At 57.8% G+C, this 16,413-nt stretch overlaps 1 protein-coding gene across 4 annotated transcripts; it reads right to left on the reverse strand.

Moving 5' to 3' along the window:
- Nucleotides 1-520: 520 nt before the first annotated feature.
- LOC101327525 (TSC22 domain family protein 4) lies at nucleotides 521-15,320 on the reverse strand. Of its 4 annotated transcripts, XM_073791950.1 has the most exons (6): nucleotides 14,665-15,320; nucleotides 13,190-14,232; nucleotides 10,772-10,938; nucleotides 5,743-5,791; nucleotides 2,721-3,110; nucleotides 521-980 (listed from the first exon to the last, which is right to left on the reverse strand). In XM_073791950.1, the coding sequence occupies exons 2-6, from the start codon at nucleotides 13,949-13,951 to the stop codon at nucleotides 747-749; spliced, it is 1,602 nt and encodes a 533-aa protein (XP_073648051.1). In that variant the 5' UTR covers nucleotides 13,952-14,232; nucleotides 14,665-15,320; the 3' UTR covers nucleotides 521-746. The 4 variants fall into 4 exon arrangements, with proteins under 4 accessions (XP_073648051.1, XP_073648050.1, XP_033697043.1 ...); XM_033841152.2 differs by lacking the exons at nucleotides 521-980; nucleotides 2,721-3,110 and adding an exon at nucleotides 4,633-5,306 and having other exon boundaries at nucleotides 14,665-15,317; XM_033841153.2 differs by lacking the exons at nucleotides 521-980; nucleotides 2,721-3,110; nucleotides 14,665-15,320 and adding exons at nucleotides 4,633-5,306; nucleotides 14,476-14,615.
- Nucleotides 15,321-16,413: the final 1,093 nt, after the last annotated feature.

A 16,413-nucleotide genomic window follows, 5' to 3' on the forward strand; every position in this document is an offset into this window, starting at 1 on the left:
GCGCCCGGCGGCCCAGCCTCACCGCCGGGAACCCTGGGAGCTGTAGTTTTCGGCCGCCCTCGGCAGGGGCGGGGCCCACAGAGCCTGAGGCGTGTGCGCGTCCGCCAAGTGAGGGACCCTGACCCTCGCCATGGCCGGGCCCAAGAGCGGCAGAGAGGCAGGGCAGTGGACCAGCTGAGGAGGCGGAATTTCCAGCGAGGTCTCGTTCTCCGTAGGGCCCTGGACAAGTCCCGTAACATCAGCAATAGTCTGTCTTGTAGGATTTCCAGCGAGAGCCCAGGCTCAGCACCTGATACCCAGCATGTCCTCAATGAACCGGTGCCTCTGAGACTGTCGTTACTGGCCCGGCACAGTTGCCAAAGGCAATTCAGCCCCTAAAAGTGTGTGTGGGGCTGCCCGCCACCCCGACCCCCGTTACTCCCACACATATTTGGGCCAGCGCCCCAGGTGCCCCTCCCTATCCCACCCAAGTTCCCCTCAGTGCCTCGGGCCATCCACAAACACACTCTACCTCTACTCAGAAATTTCCGATATTTATTTCCCAACATTTTGATAATTTTTTACAAATTGAATAAAAGGAATGAAGGAGAGTACGTGGGCCCCCAGGCCAGGCCTTGGGGTCCCGATGAGAGGTGACGGTTTGAAAACTTCTCCTCACCCACAACTCCTGGCCTGCTGCCCTAACCTCTCCTATCAACCTTACCTAAGAGTGAGGTGGGGGCTTTCTGAGGATGTGGGGTTCCCCCCTAGAGGGGACTCTGGGAATCCTGTCTCAAGCCCTGAACTGGGTCAGGTTGGGGACAGATGTGGGCCCGGATGTGGCGCCGTCGCTGCCTCTCCTGCCTGCGGGCCAGCCGCTGCAGTCGTTTCCGAACGGCCCACAGCACCAGGTACACTTCCTGCAGCATCTCAGTCCCTCTCGACTCCAAAGGGGACCCGGTCTTCATTTGGGAGGTGACTGAGGTAGAACTCACAGATGACTGTGAAAGAGAGAAGATGAGCACAGATGAACAGCTTGGTCTAGGGGGAAACCACTGGTGGAACCACCTGCAGATAAACGGCAAAGGCTTGTCTAATTCCACCTGCCCTGTCAAGCCTCAGCTTGGGCAACGCCTCCTCCAGGAAGCCTTCTCGGCCTGTCTCTACTCTGGTGTTCACCCTGTCACACCACATTTTATGCACTATTTGTTCTGCGGACTCATCTGTTTTCAATACCACCATGCAAGCTCCTGGAAGACAGGGACCATGTCCGACCCACCTTTGAGTCCCCACTAGGGTTCCATGGAGAGTGCATTAAAATGAAGGCCAGAATGACACCCCCAACTCTGTCTCCAACCCAAAGCTCTCGCCTGACCTCCAGGCCTGTATATCCCACTGCCTCCTAGGCGTCTCCCTGCAGATGTCCCTCTGACACTTCAACTCATCCTGTCCCAACGCCCTAAAGTCGTTACTTTCTCCCCTAAGTCGGCTCTCCTTCCAGTGAATGGCTCCAGCCTGTTTTCATGTCTGTCTCTCCCTCGCTCCTCACCATCATGCAATCAACCACGTGGGACAACAATTCTACCTCTTAAATATCACTCCAATCCATTAACTTGTTCTACCTGATGCCTCTCTCCCGGCCCAGAATATTTTATTTTATTTTATTTTATTTTTGACCACACCGCGCGGCTTGTGGGATCTCAGTTCCCCGACCAGGGAGTAAACCTGGGCCTCGGCAGTGAGAGCGCCAAGTCCTAACCACTGAACTGCCAAGGAATTCCCCAGGTGAACTTTCAAAAATTATTATTAATGCAGTAATACCTAATTCAAAACCAAAATAAATTGACTTGGTAGTAACCTAGACACTTCCCTTTTTAAATTAAAATTTTGACTGAGATAATTGTAGGTTCACATGCACTTGTGAGAAATAATACTTATACTCTTTACCTATTTTCCCCCTATAGTAAAATCTTTCAAAACTCTAGTAGTATCGTAGAATACTGACATCAATACAATCCACTGATCTGAATTTATTCATATTTCTCCAGTTTTACTTGTATTCGTGTGTGTGTGTGTGTGTGTTGAATTCTTCCCAATTTTACATGATACGTGCAGGTTCATGAATTCAACTACCATAGTCAAGATACAGGAGATTTCCATTGTCGCAAGGATCCCTCATGTTGCCCTTTTATAACCAACCCATCTCCCCCGTCTCTCCCTCCATGCGCAGCCCCTGGCAACCACTAAACCACTAACTGGATCCCCACTTCTCTAATTTGGTTATTTCTGCAATGGTATATAGTATAAATGGAATCATACGATATATAATCTTTTGGGATTGGTTGTTTTCACGCAGCATGATTCCCTTGAGATCCATCCAAGTTGTTGCATATATCAATAGTTTGTTCCTTTTTATGGCTGAGCAGTATCATTCCATGATATATCACAGTTTAACCACTCACCCATTGAAGGACATTTGGGTTGGTTTGGGCTCTTATGAATAAAGCTGCTATGAATGTTCACGTACAGACTTTTGTGTGAACATAAAATTTCATTTATCTGGGATAAATGTCCAGGAGTACAATCACTAGGCCATATGATAACTGCATGTTTAGTTTTAGAAGAACTGACCACACTGTTTTTCCAGAGGGGCCACACCATTTTACATTCCCACCAGCGTGAATGAGTCATGGGGGATAGGAGGGGGGTGCTGCTGGGGACAAGGGGGACAACGTGCTGACCTTCCAGCTGCACATCTGCCAGCCAGACTGCAGGGCGGAGACCATGAGCGTGGAGACAGATTTGACGGCAGTCCGGGGCAGCTGCAACAGCGATCTCGGCCCATGGCCCGCCTCCACCGCAGCCCCGTCCGTGGTGGTCTTGGCCAACACGCAGGGGTCAGCCGCCTTGGAGGACACATCCATCTTGGAGACCTTAGCCTCCTTGGGGGACTCAACCAACTTGAAAGTCTCAGACACCTTGGAGGTCTTCTCCTTCAACTCATTCTCCTTCAACTCCTTCTCCTTCTCCTTCAACTCCTTCAACTCCAACTCCTTCTCCTTCAACTCATTTTTCTTGGAGTCAGTGAATTCTGCGATGGTTGACTTAGCTTTGTGTTTCCAGAAGAAGACCTAAGAACCGAGACAGGGAGAGGACAGACAGAAGTGAGGGGCAGAGCAAGAGACAACAGTCAGAACGGAAGGCCCAGAGGAGAAGGGGCCTCCTCCCCAGCTGTCCTGTCCCTCACCACCTCCCTCTCCATCTTGTTTGGCCACAGGTGGCCAGGAGAGGAGGGAGGCGAGGTGAGGAAGTGCAGGTTTCTGTGACCTAGAGGTCATTGACCAGCACTTCCCACCCCAGCAGGGCAAGAGGAAGGGGCGATCTCTGAAACTCACCGAGTGACTAATCTTGCGCCAAATCCGTCGGAAGAACCTCAGGACCACGGCCATTTCTTCCGATACACAAGCCCCAAGCAGGGGGCAGAACCGGCATTCAGTTCAGTGGGGAGGACAGGCTGCAGGCCAGTGGCCGCCACCTAAGGGGTCTCTGGGGAGCCTCTAGCACAGCAGTGAAGAAAGAAATAGAGAATCCAGGAGGAAAACTCCCCCCGGTGACTCATCCTAGGCCCTTCCTCCCCTCCCTGGGACAGGGAGAGGAGTCAAAGTTGATGAGAACCCAGAGGGAGGGAGGGTTCTAGCCCATTGTGAGAGCCTGCCTGGCCCTGACCCCAACCCCCGAGACCCTTCCAGGATCCCCGGAGCCAATCCCTGCACCCTTGGCCCTCCTTCCCCGGAATCCAAGGAAGGAAAACTAACATTTACCGAGCACCTGGTACTCCTTGGGCATTTCCCATGTCTGATGTCACGTAACCCTCCCAGTTGCCCTTCAGGGAGGTATTATTGTCAGCACCATTTTACCCAGGAGGAAGCTGCGATTCAGAAAAACCAAAGAAGCTGCCCAAGTCATAAACCTAGGGAGCCACAGGGCGGGGAGTACAAACCAGGTCTGCCTCCAGGATCCCACTCTCAGCAGGTCCCCCCTAGTGGGGCCGGGGTTCTCCTCAAGTGGAGGCTGCCGCTTTCCCCGCTTCCCCACTAGATGGGGTCCGTCTCCCTACCTGCCTCTTCCGCCTGGGCCGGAGCCGAGGCTGTCGGGGAGGGGCCTGCTCACCCACAGGGCCCCATCCTCAGCAAGCTGGGGGTGGAGGCCACGGAGGCCAGCCAGGCCTGGCGAGGGCACCGTGTGCCCGGGGAGCCTGGCCCACACCCAGGGTTGAGACAAGGGGCCCATTCAGGGCCCCCCGCCCCACCCCCAAGCAGCCACCCAGATCCAGCCCGCAGAGGGGACACGCTGGGAAGCCGGGGGTGGATCCTGCACAATCACCAAAGGCTCCATTGTTCTCCTGTCCCCCACCAGCACGTGGGCCGACGCCCCCCACCCACCCCCCCACACCTCGCCTCGCCTGCCCCTTCCCAGGACCCAGGCCGCTGGCTCCCTTTTCCTTCCGCATCTCCACTCTGAGCCACATTAAACCTCCGCAGTCTGGACAAGATCTCCAGGGGAGCCCACAGCCTCAAGTTGCTCTCCCACAGGTGGAAACTGTTGGTGCAGGTCCCGCATCTGGACACAAGCAACGAGATGCCAACCTCCAGATTCAAGTTTCTTCGGATTTTTTAATTATAATTATTATTTTAATAACAACCTGAATCCCAGAACTTCCAGATACTTTCCGTACTCCCTCCCCTGGGCAGAGGAGAGGGGGCCACTCCAGGGAACAAGGTGGGGATGTCTGCCAGGCAGCCTCCAACACCCCCAAGCCACCTATTGCCGGGGCGGTCCCAGAACACTGACCCCTAGGGAGGGAGGAGGGGGGCTCCACCTAACACCCTGTCCTGATGCCCTCCCTCCTCCATCAAGGTCTAGGGATGCCCCAGCCCAGTCCCTGGGCGCTATGGGGAGATCAAGGAAGGGCGGGGGACAGGCCACTTCTGAGCCTTCAACTCCCATCCCCGGGGATCAGGGGGCATTAAAGCTGCATAGGAAGAGGGGGCAGGCAGCTGGCTCAAGGCCTAGCAGCTGTGGCGGCCCCCAAAGGCACATTGTGAAGGAAGGGAGGCTCAGACTGAGGGCCCATTGGGCGCTGGGGGCCCCAGCCGCGGGACCCCCGAGGAAGGCAGCTGGGCCAGCTGCTCGGGGCTGGCCAAGGCACGCAGCAGTCCATTCTCCTGCTCCAGCGCGGCATTCCGCTCGGCCAGGTCCCGAATCTGCTCCTTCAGCACCTCCACCTCCTCCCGGACCGCAAACATGAGGTGGGACTTCACCAAGTCCTGGGGGTCCAGGGATAGGCAAAGCGTCAGGGGTCCCAGGCCACCCCAACCTCATCCCCTGCCCAGTGCCTTGAGGAGCCAGGTGTGGGAGAGCGTCCTGCTCCCAGATGATGGGGGACCACCGGGGAAGAAGTCAAACAGGGAAGGCGCAGGGGGTGGGGTATCGAGATGGGCACGGATGCCGGACAGAGGCAAGGTCAGGGCTCAAAGACGGAGACGGGGGCCAGGAGCAAGCTAGGAAGCAAGGTATGTCAAGGGTTCAGGAGGGGGCGAAGGACCCCAGGGAACCCAGCTGGGAGCAGGCCGAGGAGCAGAAGCCAGTATTCCCTAATAATGAGGACAGCAGGGATGGAGTACTGGGCCGGCCAACAGAGGCAGGGGCCTGGGCATCAGCACACGAGCCGGGACCTGCTGGGACCAAGATGGCTTCTCTTACCATGGCTTGTTCGATCTTGTTGTCAATGCCAACCAGGCTTCCGGAGCCACTGGAGAGACACAGGGAGATGAGAGGTAAGGAGGAGGAACAGGTGCCAAGCCAGGTGTCTGGACACCCCAGTCTGCTGCCTTCCAGGTGCTTCTCAGAGCAGCCTCTGGCCTCCTCCACAAGCCCCATTTGCTGCAGCCTCCCACCCACACCCCTGCCTGTACCTGTGACAGTAGAGAATCAGGGAGAGGAGAGTTTTGTCCATCCCCCGACGGGGTGAGGGCCGCTGCCCGGGCCCCCCCAGGCCCCGGTGCGGTGGGGGTCCAGATGCCCCTCGGATGGGGGATGCTCCCCGAGGGGAACAAGGAGAGGAGACACAGCCCCTCTTCCGGGGAGGCCCCGGCGCCATCCCCACCACTCGGGTCTCATACGAGGACACCAGGGACTTGACTGAGACCCCTGGCTGGGCCATCCCCAAGGGGAAAGGATCCTTGGGCCTCCCCAGAGGGAGAGCGCTGTATCATAAGGACTGCCTGGGGGGCTCAAAGCCCCCCCCGGGCAGAGCAGAGTCTGGCTGGTGCCAGGCAGGCAGAAAGGAGACAGCGCTTAGGGGATGCTGGCCTGAAAGCTATATACCACTCCCCAGGGCAAAGCCTGGTTGCTATTGGCTCCTCAGGGACACGGGGACCCCCTCCCGCCGGCTCCATGGTGGGCGGGAATTCCCAGACACGGTCAGTGCCAGTGTCCCCTTCTCACCCTGGCACCAATCCCAGAGCGGAGGGGAGGGGGGCCGGCTGAGGACAGTCAGCTGGGGGGCCGAGTCGGGGGAGGGGCTGCGGGGCCAGAGGCCTGGGGCAGGGAAGGGTGTGAAGGGTGAGGGACAGCCTGGCCCCAGGAGGCCTCTTCCCACCTCTGACCCCATCCTGCCCCCTCTGGGCGAACACTGGCCTCCCTCAAAGCCTCAGCTGCTCTCAGCCGGGAGGTGAGAAAGGGAGTGAAGGCGATACGGTGGGGGGTGCTTCTGATATGCTTGTGGTCTTCCTTGGATTATCAACAGCTCCCTGAAACAAAGCCCACAGCAGGGATGACCCCTGGGGCCTAGCCAGAGAGTTCCCCTCCTCCCACACTGAGGGTGAGGAGGAATGGGCCAAGTTACCACGGCAACAGAAACAGAGCCTGAAACACGAGTACAGCCTATGGACCTGGGACCCGAGTCTGGTGTTTGGGATCCTGGAGGGAGTGAGGGCATAAGGAGAGGTGAGAAAGTGAGGCTGGAGGTGGGATACTGGGAATAAGTGCAGGCGCTCTGAAGAGTCCTGGGAACGGAAGACAAGGAGGGGAGAGCAGGTCTGGCTGCAGTTTATTAAGTGGCCACCAGAGGTCGACTCAGGCCTGGCTCAAGAGTCCCCAAGCCCAGGCTTTGGGTCCCAGAACCTGCACCGTCCTTTGCACCCTGTCCTTTCCTCCAAAGCTCCCTCTCCCCACCACTCAGGCCCCAGGTTCCTGCCTCACCCTGCGGCTCACCACCCACACCTGTCCAGCTTCTGCCTCAGCTGCCTCGGCCCCGGGGCCAGCCCTCCACCTATGCCTCCCAGTACCGCAGGATCACCAGTCCTGACCTCCAACCCCCAGTTTTGCCCCTCTCAGGGAAGGTGGCCCCAACATGCCGCCTCCCTCACCCTTGCGCTCCCTTGTCCAGCCCTCTCTCCTGGTTGTCAGTTCCAACTTGCTTTCCTGTGGGGGGAATTAGCGCTCAATCCAAGGTGACCCTTGGATGAGGCCCTGCAGCCAGGAAGGGAGCACGAGGGCACTGGGAATTTTCCATTTCCCATCCAAGCTCTGGGTGCAGAAGGCGCTGACAGGTGGAGTAACGAAGAGGGTGACCAGGCCTGAGAGAGCAGGACAGGATGAGGTGGGGGACGGAGACCTGGGACTCCTGGGGTTGGGGGGAGGAAACAAGTTTGAGAGCAGAGGGAGAAGAAACAAGTTTGAGAGCAGAGCGAGGCCAGCCAGCTGCAGCGTCAAAGCAGTTTTCAAGCTATTTCAAACCGAGACATCTGGGTGGAGACTGGGCCACCACAGAACTCTCCCCCCAGCCACCGGTACACAGACACACAGAGACCAAAGAGGGGCAGATTCACAGGAATAGGAACACTGGCCTTGCTTGGCGAACACTCAGTAAAGATGCCAAGTAAGTTGTTCCTTCTTGCCAGAAATAAAGGAATAATACAACAGTAAACATTTGTCGGCTGACAGATGATTATCTCCTGTTTGACTAGCACTGGAGAGTTTCTGACTGCACTTTCCACTGGCACATTCTAACATTAACGTTTCAAGGGACCAGGACTCTGGCAACCCAAGCCCTCCCTTTGAGAACCCCTGAGAGAAGGTCTGCCTGGCGCTGTGCTGGGATCTCTGAGCAGGGTCAGGAGTGGGAAGTTTGGGGTTGACTGGACGGATCAGCCTTCACAAGCCCCCAAAGCAACTTTGTATGAGTCAGAATAAAATTTTCAAGACTTATTGCCATCTTCTCGAAAACTGTCATGACTTCAAGTGTCAACAGTGACTTCAAATGTGAGTGGCGCCCCCTGGAGTTGTGCAGAGCACGACATGCACACCTGGGGACTCTGGCCCTGCAGGACTCTTAGGTCCTGGGGCAAGGACAGCTGTAGAGGCTGGTCTTCCTTTTTGAAGGTCAAATGAAACAGCTTCAAAATGAGGATCAGATGAAGAAACAGGACATCTGGGAGAGGTGGGGAGGTTCTGATGCCAGGGACAAGGGCCAGCCCTGCTCCCTCACCGTGTTTTGATGAGCCCCCAGGAGCCTGGCTGCCCCGTCTACACTCCCTCCTGGATCGGGGTGGGGGGGTTGGCGGGGGATGGCTCTTTGCCCAGATTGGGAGAGCTGTCCCTGCCTCTGTCCTGGAGAGAAAGGGCATCGCAGAGATGTTTGCTTCCTCCTCTTCTCTTGGGACACAGGCATTCCAGGAGGAGGGGAGAGAAAGTGGCTTTGGGGTCCGACCCAGGCTCCAACAGCAGTCCTGCCACTTACTAGCTGGTGACAGTGGGCAAGTTTCTAAAAACCCTCCTCCTCTCTGTTTCTTCATGTGGATAGTGGGGATCCTGGGGTTGCTCTTAAGAATTATGTGACATAAGAGGTAGCACCTGACCCCAAGGAAGCACTGGATAAACATACCTTTTCTTTCCTGAGTTCCTGGAATTCATTCCCCGTAATGCCTGGATCCCCCATGCTGGCCGTCTACCCACCTATGCAACCATTCCCTCATGCATCCATCCATCCACTTATTCAAGTACCTCCCAACTGCCAGGCCCTGTTGGGGGCATGAATTCACCATGTACCCTCTGTTCTCCCATCCCCAGATTTAGGATTGGTCAGGCATCCCCAACTCCCCATCTGGGATCCAGGCACTTAATACCCCAGTCCACTTTCCCTCTCAAAAGGGGGGTCCCATGCCACTCAGACCCTGTTCTGCCAGCTCCCGGCACACCAGAGAGGTGAGGTGGGGGCTACACGCCCCATTCCAGGGGGCCAAGGAGGTGGCCCAGCCCAAACACGCTGACCCAGCAGGGTGGAGCACGAGGGGTTGGGCCTGAGCCACAGAGGCTTGGAGCTCAGCAGAGTAAAGTGGAGGCTGGGAGGCAGACCGGTCAGACTGGGGTGTTTGAGGGGGTGGGACAGAGGGAGGAGGGGAGGGAGAGAACAAGCCAAAAGAATAGAGTTCAGGAGGCTTCTAGAGGCAGAACTCTCTAAGAGAAAGCTGGAAGCTGGCCTCTCAAATCAACAGGGGTGGGGGAGGGACAGGGAGCCCTCCGTGCCAGGGAACCTCCCAAGTGGGAGGGGAGCGGGTGGGAAGCGCTGAGAATAGCAGCGATGGGGGCAGGTGACTCTCCCGGGCCTGGCCGACCTCACACCTCACACATTCCTTAGAGCAGGGAGCTCAGATGCGGCTCCCTGCCCAGCCCTGCTCTGTCCCTCATTCTCCAAGTACCTTCACCAGGCCCCTTGCCCTCCATCCCACCGGCCCCTATCCCCCCTTCTCTTTTCTCTCTGCCCCCCCCCCAAGGCCTCAGTCCCTGACTGGAGAAGGGGGGGTGGGGGGCGGGGTCGCCACGTGACTGGAAGGCAGGAAGGAGAAACTCCGCTGAAATAAGTCCCCCACTTCCCACTAAGCCCCGCCCCCTAGTGCCTTCCAAACAGGAAGTCCCTCCCCCAGGCTTCGAACCGGAAGTCCCACTCCTCCCTCCAAAATAAAAGTGGCAACTCCCTGGCCCCTCTCCTGGGTTCGTATCAGTCCACAGCCAGAAGGGAGCAGCTAGGCCATCTGACTCGCTATTTTGTTCCTCCCCTTTCAGCTTGCTGACTTTGCTACGTTGAAACCTGGCCCTCAAAACAGGAAGTTCTGCCCACCGTGCCATGAACAGGACATTCTCCCCTGAAGGGCGAACCCCAGGAGATCCTGCTCTCCTGTGCCTTCCCTGTGACCGACAGCCAGCCTCTCCACGGCTTTGGCTTGGCCTTGGCCTCCGGGGAGTGCTTAGCCCCCATGGTGATCCTAGCACAGAGAACCGAACCTTAGGGACATGCTTTCTTGGTACCAGAAGTCCCAGGATCCTAAAGTAGTCTGCGTGGACCCTGCAGGAGTCCCATTCCCCTCGGCAGGGAGAGGGAGAACTGGGAGGAGACCGACTCCCTATTCTGGTCTCCTGAACATTTGCCAGTAAATTCTTCGGGTTGGCCAGATGATCGCTAAATCTGCAAGAGCTCTGGAATTTGACAACAATGACTCCCTTCAAACTCTAAAAAAGTCTACCATTTGACAGTCCTAAGCCAGGGAGTCCCACCCAGCTCTCTCCACAGGGAGGGGGTAGGTCTCAAATCAGCTTTGCCCAATGTGTTATGCCCAGGCCAGGCTTCTCAGTTTAAGGGGTCCTCCCCAAGTTCAAGTAGAGGGAAGGACACCTACCAGGCAGTTTCACTCAGCTTTCCCAGGTGCTGGGTGGGGAACCGGAGCCCACCTACCTATCGTCATCACTGTCCAGGTGGCCACTGATGGCCAGCATGGAGCGGGCGAAGCTGAGGCTCTGGGCAGCCGCTGTTCCAAAGGGGTCTGGAGACTTGTGAACCAGACTGGCATCGGGGAAGAAGTAGAGGGCCGGGGAGCTGGGGCGAGAGTCGAGTGGGGGCACCTGGAGACAGACAGGTGGGAACTGTCACATTGAGTGAGAGAAAGGATCCAGCCACCTTACAACTTGCCTAGTAGTGTTCCTCCCTCCCCAGCTCTCCCCACACACCCCCATCTTCTGAAGACAAGGGACCCAGGCGTCCTGCCCCCGCAGACCCTCTTACCCCCGGATCTGGGGAAGGAGGTACTAGAGACAAGGGAAACAGCATCCATCCTGAGGACTGGGTGAGTGGCTTCGAAAAAGTGGCTCATGGGGTATCAGAGAGGGGCTCTGGTCTGCACTCCAGTACCCTTCCACCACCTGAACTAGGACCCCTAATCAGAGGCCAGTCAGAGACTGTGCCTTCTGTTACCTGACTTCTTAAGGCGACTCAAATGTCACTTCCTCAGAGAGGCATTTCTCTATCCTGTGACTCGTGAATTCAACTGAACTGTTCTATTTTTTTATAGCCCCTAATATTATCTGAAATTAAAGTATTTTTGCCTCCCTGCTGCTGGAAGGTAAGCTCCACAGGGCAGAGCTTGTAGTTTGTTCAACAACCATTTGTAGAATGAATCCTCAGAAACTGGTCCTCCCCCTCCTCCCCCCTCCCCTACCCATTCTAGCCTCTCCTCTCAAACTTCTAGGGACTCAGGTGAAGTTCTGCTCCTGAGCTTGGCTCTTGGGGGTTGGGGACCGGAGCGGTTACAGAGATGGAGAGAGGCGGAGCCTGGGTGTGGACCCACACAGCCCAACAGGCGCTGGGGGTGGCTGCAAAAGGGCGGGGGCCACAGGAACAAGACGCCTCTGTGAGGCCCCAGGAGGCCCCAGCTTCTCGGAATAAGCCAAGAACAGAGAGTCCAGGGTGGTTGGCGGGACAGAACAGAGAAAGGGGGCCCAGGTGGTGCCCCCCGCCCTCCTCCAGGCCCCTGTTAGAGGCAACCCGGGGAGAAGAGGCATGGGGGAGTGTAGGAGGAAGACAAACTTTGGGGCAGGGAAACAGCGGCACAGAGGCAGGGGCATAAGAAGGAATCAGGACGTGGGGGAAGGAAAGGGAACTGGGGGCACAGAGGGGAGAGGGGCAGGGTCTGTGGGCCCAAGGGAAGCTCAGGCAGGGCTTAAGGATAGAGAGAGCTGAGGCTGGGGGCAAAGGGAGCTTGCTTTGGAAGAGTGTGTGCACAGGGACCAGTAAAGAAAACGCATCTTCTCCCCTGGGGTAGGAACTGAATGAAAGAACTCAAGAAAAGTGGGGGGTGGCATGAGAGACGTGAGTTTGAGGCCAGGAGCGGGTGGGGGGAGCCGGTCCTGACAAGGCCCAGACACACAGTCTCAGGTTATTTTTATACTGTGGTTTGTGCCCAAGGCCAAGAAGGGGAAAAGTTCTCATCCTCACACTACCTGCCTTTCCTCCTGCATCCAACGTGTTATTTTCTCCTTCAGGACAGACACATGCAACACCCCTTGCTGCCCACCCCCCACCCCAAGGACCCAGGCATCCTGCCCCCCAGCCCGGACTTGTTCGTCTTTTGGAGGCAGGAAGCAGAATGAGCAAAGGATTTAACTCTTTCTCGGCGGCTCCCCACCTCTCTCCCACCGCATGGTGGCCACCCCCAGTGATTGATCCTGGAGAGACCCAGACGCAGGGAACTGAGACTGACAACTGGGAGTAGAAAAGACGAACCAGCCAACGTCCCGTCCTTGTAATGGGTTCCCTCACCCCCACCCAATTCTTCAATGTCTTGGGGAAGTTTGTTTTGGGACAAAGCTGGAGGTGGGGCTGGGTGGTGAGTGGAAAGAAGACCCCCCCCCCACACCCAACTGGAGGTGGAACTGCAAAGGAGAAATTTACAGTGGAATGCCTACTTTTTGCCCTTCCCTCCCAACCCCAGCAGGCCCAACTACCCCAGCCCTGCCTGGGGCCTCCACCCTCAGTGCGTGAAGAAGTGAGACCAAGACAGAAGGTGAAGGCCAAAGTGAGGAAGTCACATCTCCATGATGGAGAGACAGGACTGGGCTACCTGGAGCTGGAGACTCGGGCCAAAGGCAACAAATGAAAGACCAAAGAGAAAGAAAGTGCAGAACGTGGGGAAGACGGAGCCTAAGAGAGAAAACAAGGACCAAGTGAGAGAGCAGGAAGAAAAAAGACGGGGCTGTCTGATGTGACGGACAGGTGACAATGGAGCGGGGAGAGGTCAGTATGGAAGCAGAGGCCAAGGTCGAAATCGACAAGCACCACCCCTCAGGTGTCTCCCCCAACCCTGAACCCAGCTCTTACCTGCCCCATCTCCTCTGGAGCAACCAACTCCATCCTCAGCCGCAGAGCTCCATCCTTCGTACGCGACAGTGGAGGGGTCCCTGCTGTTGAGCCCCCTGCCTCCACTTCTACCCTCAAAGAGGGCAGGGGCGTGGCAGCCCGGGAAGTGCCCGCGCTATCCCCCGTCCCGGCCTCTGGGGGGCGCTGCTGGGGCGCGGAGGCTGACAGGGGGGTTGTCTCCAACTTGGCCTTGCCGGGCACTGCCAGCTGGCCCAGCCCCCCGGTGAAGGAGCGGGCCTGAGGTCCAGGGGAGGTGGGGGGCGGGCGGAGCCAGGAGGTGGGGCCCTGAGACAGGCCTGGCTGTGGGGTAGGGGTGGCCAGGCCTAAGCTGGCCAGCTCCAACCTGGAATCCAAAGACCTGCCCCCATTGCCCCCTGAGGCCCCTCGAATCCCTTCCAGGAGCCGGCCAAAGCTAGGGGGCTCCAGGTCTCTCTCGTAAACATCCACACATGTCCAACGGCCTCGGCGATAAGGCTCTCCCAGGCCTTGGGGCAGCTTCACCACCCGGAAACGGGAGGCGGGGGCCCCAGGCGGTGGGGAGCCATTCCGGGGGGTGCCCTTGCCCCCTGGCTCGGGGTTGGGCTCCTCGTTGGGCACGCGGGGCGGGGGCCCAGTGGGAGCCGGCAGGGCAGGGGGATCTGGACCCCCTGGGCTCCCCGGACCCTCGTAGTCCGTGGTGACGCTGGTGATTTGGAAACTACTCTTCTTCTTGCCCCCACTCATGGTCCCTGGGGCTCAGGACTGGGCCAAGGTGGGCAGGGGGGGCGGTGGTGGCTCTTCGAGGGGCTCAGGCACCCCTGGAACAGGGGGGCCACATGGTGGGGACATCAGGGCCCCTGGGGATGTCTGGGTCCGACATGGCAGGAGGGCCTTACGGGAACTGGGGGTGCCTGGTTGGTGAAGGGAGAACAGGGTAGGGGAGGTGGCGGGAGCTGGGGGGGCAGGGGCAGGTTTTTCCTGCTGCTGTCGCTGCCACCGCCGAACTCCAGAGCTGAGTTTGCAAACTGTAGAGAGAGAGAGAGAGAGAGAGAGACAGAGAGAGAATGTGTGAGAAAGCAGTGGGCAGGCCACCTCCGGGGCTTCCTCTCTGGGGAGCGGAATGGGGGGAGGAAGGGGAAACCGCCAGAGACAAAGAGACAGAAATGACAGAGACCAGAGCAGAGGGGACAGATCCGGGCGGGCGCAGAGAGCAGGAAGAGGCGGCCCAGACCCAAAGTTGGGCATTTCTCGCTGGGATTCAAACTCACGGGACCCAAGTCGTCCCAAGAGCAAGGGCTCCAAGGCCTGGGTGAACAGGAGTGAAGCCGCTCCTCAGCCCGGCCAGGCCGCCGGGAGGCCTGTGCTGGGCCACCGAGGCCCCCTGCACCGCAGCTCCCCCATCCCTGAGGCAGGCCCTGCCCCGCCGCCCCGCCGCCCCGCCCAACCCAGAGCCCTACCTCTCGGCCGCGGCCACCGAGCTGGGCCGGGGGTCCCGGCCGCCTAAGATGTTGGGCTGTCCCTTCCCCGGGGCCTCGTGGCCCCAGCAGCTCGGGGGCGCAGGCGGCAATCAGAGGCTGGCCGGTCCTCTTCGGGGGCCGCACCTCGCCCCGAAAGGCATCTCCGCGGAAAGTTTGCTGTCCAGAAAAGAAGGAACCCCCGCCTCCTTGGCGGAGCCCAGGCGCGGCCTCCGAAGCCCCAAGGGTCTGCGGACCGATGCGGGAGGGGGCGCCTTAGCCCCCGACCCTGCAGGTGGAGCCGCCTCGGTGGTCGTCGCGGCGAGTGGCTCTCCCAAGTCTCCTTCCGCGTGGCACCGCTGGGTCTCCCTCCGCTCCTCTCGGTCTTTCTCTTTCGGGGCTGTTGACAACCCCCACGCCAGGAAGTCCTGCCTCCTCGGGCCTGCTGACTGCTCCTCTCCTCCTCCTCCTCCTCCTCCTCTTTCCCCTCTTCCTCCCCTTCCTCCGCCCTTTCTCGCTCCTGGGGCTCCCAGCCAGCTGGCCCGGGGCCAGGTCTGCCCCGGCCACTGCTGGTGCAGTTGCCGCTGCCGCTGCTGTTCCAGGGGCCCGGAACAGGATGCCTTAACCCCACACCTGCTGGGCCCCAGCCCAGCTCTTCCTCGGAGGGAGGGGCCGCGGAGGGCGGAGAGAAAGGGGAGGAGTTTGCGGGGAGGCCCGGGATTCCCTTACTTGTAGGCACTTGCTGCCATTGGCCTACGGACGCACGGAAGAGTGGGGAGGAACTTACCAGGATCCTGCTGGGTGCCTGCTACTCCGTAAGCGCCCAGTAAATTGTTCTGGTGCTGCTGCAGCTGTTATTGTCATATCGTCGCTGGTTTTCACAGCAACCGTACGAGGAAGATACTGTTTTTCTCCCCGGTCCTTATTTTTTCAAGTGGATCCTTATGACAATTTTCAAACATGCCCCAAACTAGAGAGAATGGTAAAATGAACCCCTAGGGACCCAGCAGGGGGTTTCAACAGTTGTCAACTCACAATTGAAACTCAATCTTGTTTCAATATCTTTTGTTGTAGTGTGCTGGAGTATTTGAATCAAACCCCAAACATCGTACTGTTCCTCTTGTTAGATGTGGAAATTGAGACCCAGGACGTTCAGAAAGGCTATCAGTGGTAGAGCAGGGACATTTCTCACACTCAGGTGTGTCCTTGTCTGGCTCCCTAGATCGGGATAGAGAAATGACAGAGACACATTCAGGAAGGTGCTGACTTGCATTTTCTCTCCAACCGCGGGTCACACACAGGCACCCGTACAGATGTGCCTGCCGAAGGAGGAACCTGGCTGGCCACAAGCCTGGACCCTTCCCCACACACCCACCTCTCACTCTTCCCACCTCTCCATCCCATCCCCTGCTCACTGTAGAGAATCCACACACACTCATAAAGGGCCTACTATGTGCTTGGCATGAAAGAATAAACCTCCAACTTCCATTTTCTCTTTTTTGCGCCCCCCAACAACATTCTGAAAAGAATTATTTTAGCAAAAGCAGCGTCTAACGACCGTATCTGCCTTCACTCCCAGGTTCAGAAGGAAATGGATTCTAATTAATTTGGGTCATATGGAACTCTTTTCAAGCATATTAAAATTCTTCATATTTGTCCACTCTACATAATTATCTCATGGATTCTCAAAACAGCCCTGGGCAGAAATGGGGTGGGTTTTGAGCTCCAGTGGCTCTGCTAAGGACACTGAGG

This window comes from Tursiops truncatus, chromosome 15 (genome assembly GCF_011762595.2).
Source record: "Tursiops truncatus isolate mTurTru1 chromosome 15, mTurTru1.mat.Y, whole genome shotgun sequence".
Taxonomy (NCBI): domain Eukaryota; kingdom Metazoa; phylum Chordata; class Mammalia; order Artiodactyla; family Delphinidae; genus Tursiops; species Tursiops truncatus.